The sequence below is a fragment of the Nansenia antarctica genome, assembly GCF_963989245.1.
Source record: "Nansenia antarctica genome assembly, contig: SCAFFOLD_222, whole genome shotgun sequence".
Classification (NCBI taxonomy): Eukaryota; Metazoa; Chordata; class Actinopteri; order Argentiniformes; family Microstomatidae; genus Nansenia; species Nansenia antarctica.
In genome coordinates, this window is record NW_027663174.1 from 125,517 (window position 1) to 130,131 (window position 4,615).

Sequence of the window (4,615 nt, forward strand, 5' to 3'; positions counted from 1 at the left end):
TCTGGTTTGGAGACGGAAATTGCAAAACGTCACGTTTGACGTCAGACTTAACAACCGGATATTCAGGGCGCAATTTTTGCGCCCCGGCCGAGAAATAGGAGACAGACAATTGGAGCGCTGCTACAGCTCACGTGGAAGCCAAAAGTATTTGGCCTGCAATAGACTTGCATTCGACCGGCGCCCCGACTCCTCCCCCTATGTATTTTAACAGTGAATTTTACACACACACAGATAAAATGTTTATTGTATTGGAGGATTTTTAATGAATGCTGATAGGCGCCGACAGAATATCAGCCGCATTTTGTGAATAAACAATGTTATTTTATTTTTTTTACTTTTACAAATCGCAACTAGGAAGTGAAGTTGGGGGCGGCGCCCCAGCGCCCTCTATCGACCAGCCGCCACTGGTAGACAGGTAGACAGGTACTTACTTCAGCACCTGGGCGACAGTGTTAGGTCCGTACCATTCTCCCACCGACTTCCCCTCCCCGACCCCCATCTGAGCTGCAACACACAACAGCTTCACTACACACTCACTACACACTACACAACACACAACAGCTTCACTACACACTCACTACACACTACACAACACACAACAGCTTCACTACACAGTACACAACACACAACAGCTTCACTACACACTCACTACACACTACACAACACACAACATACACACCTTCAGCACACAACACACAACAGCTTCACTACACACTCACTACACACTACACAACACACAACATACACACCTTCAGCACACAACACACATCAGGGTTAGGGGTTCTTACCCATCTGGTGTATGGAGTAGGGTCAGGGTTAGGGTCAGGGGTCAGGGTTAGGGGTTCTTACCCATCTGGTGTATGGAGTAGGGTTAGGGTCAGGGGTCAGGGTTAGGGGTTCTTACCCATCTGGTGTATGGAGTAGGGTCAGGGTTAGGGGTCAGGGGTCAGGGTTAGGGGTTCTTACCCATCTGGTGTATGGAGTAGGGTTAGGGTCAGGGTTAGGGGTCAGGGGTCAGGGTTAGGGTTAGGGTCAGGGTTAGGGGTCAGGGTTAGGGGTTCTTACCCATCTGGTGTATGGAGTAGGGTCAGGGTTAGGGTCAGGGGTCAGGGTTAGGGGTTCTTACCCATCTGGTGTATGGAGTAGGGTCAGGGTTAGGGGTCAGGGTTAGGGGTTCTTACCCATCTGGTGTATGGAGTAGGGTCAGGGTCAGGGGTCAGGGGTCAGGGGTTCTTACCCATCTGGTGTATGGAGTAGGGTCAGGGTCAGGGTTAGGGTCAGGGGTCAGGGTTAGGGGTCAGGGGTTCTTACCCATCTGGTGTATGGAGTAGGGTCAGGGGTCAGGGGTCAGGGTTAGGGGTTCTTACCCATCTGGTGTATGGAGTAGGGTCAGGGGTCAGGGGTCAGGGTCAGGGGTTCTTACCCATCTGGTGTATGGAGTAGGGTCAGGGTCAGGGGTCAGGGTTAGGGGTCAGGGGTTCTTACCCATCTGGTGTATGGAGTAGGGTTAGGGTTAGGGTCAGGGGTCAGGGTTAGGGGTTCTTACCCATCTGGTGTATGGAGCAGGGTTAGGGTCAGGGTTAGGGTTAGGGTCAGGGTTAGGGGTCAGGGGTCAGGGTTAGGGGTTCTTACCCATCTGGTGTATGGAGTAGGGTTAGGGTCAGGGGTCAGGGTTAGGGTCAGGGGTCAGGGGTTCTTACCCATCTGGTGTATGGAGTAGGGTCAGGGTTAGGGTCAGGGGTCAGGGTTAGGGGTTCTTACCCATCTGGTGTATGGAGTAGGGTTAGGGTCAGGGTTAGGGGTCAGGGGTCAGGGTTAGGGGTTCTTACCCATCTGGTGTATGGAGTAGGGTTAGGGTCAGGGTTAGGGGTCAGGGTTAGGGTTAGGGTCAGGGTTAGGGGTCAGGGGTCAGGGTTCTTACCCATCTGGTGTATGGAGTAGGGTTAGGGTCAGGGTTAGGGGTCAGGGTTAGGGTTAGGGTCAGGGTTAGGGGTCAGGGGTCAGGGTTCTTACCCATCTGGTGTATGGAGTAGGGTCAGGGTCAGGGTTAGGGGTCAGGGGTCAGGGTTAGGGGTCAGGGGTCAGGGTCAGGGGTCAGGGTTAGGGGTTCTTACCCATCTGGTGTATGGAGTAGGGTTAGGGTCAGGGGTCAGGGTTAGGGGTTCTTACCCATCTGGTGTATGGAGTAGGGTCAGGGTTAGGGGTCAGGGGTCAGGGTTAGGGGTTCTTACCCATCTGGTGTATGGAGTAGGGTCAGGGTTAGGGTCAGGGTTAGGGTTAGGGGTCAGGGTTAGGGGTCAGGGTTAGGGTCAGGGGTCAGGGTTAGGGGTCAGGGTTAGGGTCAGGGGTCAGGGTCAGGGTTAGGGTCAGGGTTAGGGGTCAGGGTTAGGGGTCAGGGTTAGGGTCAGGGGTCAGGGTTAGGGGTCAGGGTTAGGGTCAGGGGTCAGGGTCAGGGGTCAGGGTTAGGGGTCAGGGGTCAGGGTTAGGGGTCAGGGTTAGGGTCAGGGGTCAGGGTTAGGGTTAGGGGTCAGGGGTCAGGGTCAGGGGTCAGGGTCAGGGTTAGGGGTCAGGGTTAGGGGTCAGGGGTCAGGGTTAGGGGTCAGGGTTAGGGGTCAGGGTTAGGGTCAGGGTTAGGGGTCAGGGTTAGGGGTCAGGGGTCAGGGTTAGGGGTCAGGGTTAGGGGTCAGGGGTAGGGGTTAGGGTTAGGGGTCAGGGTTAGGGGTCAGGGTTAGGGGGTCTTACCCATCTGGTGTATGGAGTAGCAGCTGTCCTTCCTGTCCAGGAAGCAGTGGAGGATACGGTGGTACTGCTCTGGCTGGCCGCCCTCCGGCCTCCACCTCCACGCTGGGGGAGGGAGGGGGGGGGGGGGGGAGGGAGGGAGGGAGGGAGAGGGGAGGGAGACACGGTTTGAGAGAGAGAGAGAGAGGGGGAGAGAGAGAGAGAGAGAGAGAGAAGGAGACACGGTTTGAGAGAGAGAGAGAGAGAGAGAGGGGGGGGGAGAGGGGGAAAGGGGTCAGCCACACCACAGCAGGAGGACCGTGAGGGTCACTGGATCTCTCATATACTGGTTTCTGCTCACCCTCCCCCCTCCTCACCCCCCCACTCCTCACCCTCACCCCCCTCCTCACCCTCCCTCCCCCCTCCTCACCCTCCCTCCCCCCTCCTCACCTCTCCCCAGCCACCAGCAGACCAGGGCCCCCCCCTCCCCTCCTCACCCTCACCCCCCCTCCTCACCCCCCACCCCCCTCCTCACCCTCACCCCCCCTCCTCACCCTCCCCCTCCTCACCTCTCCCCAGCCTCCAGCAGACCAGGGCCTGGGCCAGGATCATCTGCCCACAGCGGAGCATGCAGCCCCAGCCTGCGTCAGAGCTCGGCCCCGTCCCCCCTGGAGGACAAGGGACTGTCAGGACAGGATCATAATAACACTAATAATAATAATAATAATAATAATAATAATAATAATAATAATAATAATAATAATAATAATAAAATTAATAAAACTAATAATAATAATAATAATAATAATCATAATAATAATAATAAAATTAATAAAATAATAATAATAACAACACTAATAATAATAATAATAATAATAACAATAATAATAATAACAATAATAATAATAACTATAATAATATAATAATAACAATAATTATTATAATAATAACAATAATAAAAACAATAATAAGAATTATTATTATAATAATGATAACAACAACAACAACAACAACAACAATAACAATACATTAGACTTATATAGCACTTTTCTAGACACTCAAAGGCACTTTACAAACTGAAAAGATCGAGTAGTAATTAGGGTTGGGTACCGAAAATCGGTACCGGTAGGTACCGGTTACTTTACATTCGGTATGTACCCGTACCGAATCGCAAAGGAGATTTTGGTACCTCATTTCGGTACTTTACTGGTGACTCGTGACGTCACATCGCCTGTTAAATTTCCACTCAGTGAAAGCAGCGAGTACGGAAGGATAACGAGAAGGTTGCTAATAGCAACTTCCGCTAGCGGGTTGGCATAACGCGACGCTCGACTTATGGGTGCGTTCCGTAAACTCGTTCTGGAATTCTGATCACCACTCGTGGAATGCCTTCTGTCCAATCAAATGACTTGCTCCCCTTATGACGTCGGGCCCAGTGTGCGCTGCGACGCTCTCAGAGCGAGTTTACGAACGCAAGCCTTTGATTGGACAGTGCACTCCAGGATTCGACGCGTCTGTTGATGACGTAGTGCGGATGTGTGGCTGCGTCTCTGCCAGGTGGACAACATGATCGGGGATCTCCTGATATTCGGGTACTGTGTCAGATCATGTATATATCATGTAGATATATCCTTATCCTACTACTGTGTCTGAAAAATCGTCATGTCATCATGGACCAGAGAGGGGGAGGGGAGTAGTAGTAGCTGAGCGGCAACAGAGTTTGGATTTTGACGAGGTGGAGGGCTCCAGTTCATCAGAGTTATATTTCCTCTTGGTCTTCTTGGTTCCGGGGGCTATGCAGGCCTCTTCACTAGATCCCTTTTCTAAGAATATTCTGATGTCCTTGAGTGTGCCGAACAAGTGTGTACTCGTATTCGACATCAGTACCAACGATAGG

At 52.0% G+C, this 4,615-nt stretch overlaps 1 protein-coding gene across 1 annotated transcript in view; it reads right to left on the reverse strand.

Moving 5' to 3' along the window:
- atg4a (autophagy related 4A, cysteine peptidase) overlaps window positions 1-3,373 on the reverse strand; it is a gene marked incomplete at its 3' end in the record, with an annotated part of 9,309 nt that extends 5,936 nt beyond the window's left edge. The window contains exons 1-3 of the mRNA XM_080550946.1: window positions 3,288-3,373; window positions 2,743-2,844; window positions 432-504 (exon numbers count right to left, since the gene is read on the reverse strand). Of these exons, the coding sequence (XP_080407072.1) occupies window positions 432-504; window positions 2,743-2,844; window positions 3,288-3,348 (236 nt within the window). The 5' untranslated portion in view covers window positions 3,349-3,373. The remainder of the gene's footprint in view (window positions 1-431; window positions 505-2,742; window positions 2,845-3,287) is intronic.
- Between the last annotated feature and the right edge of the window lie 1,242 nt (window positions 3,374-4,615).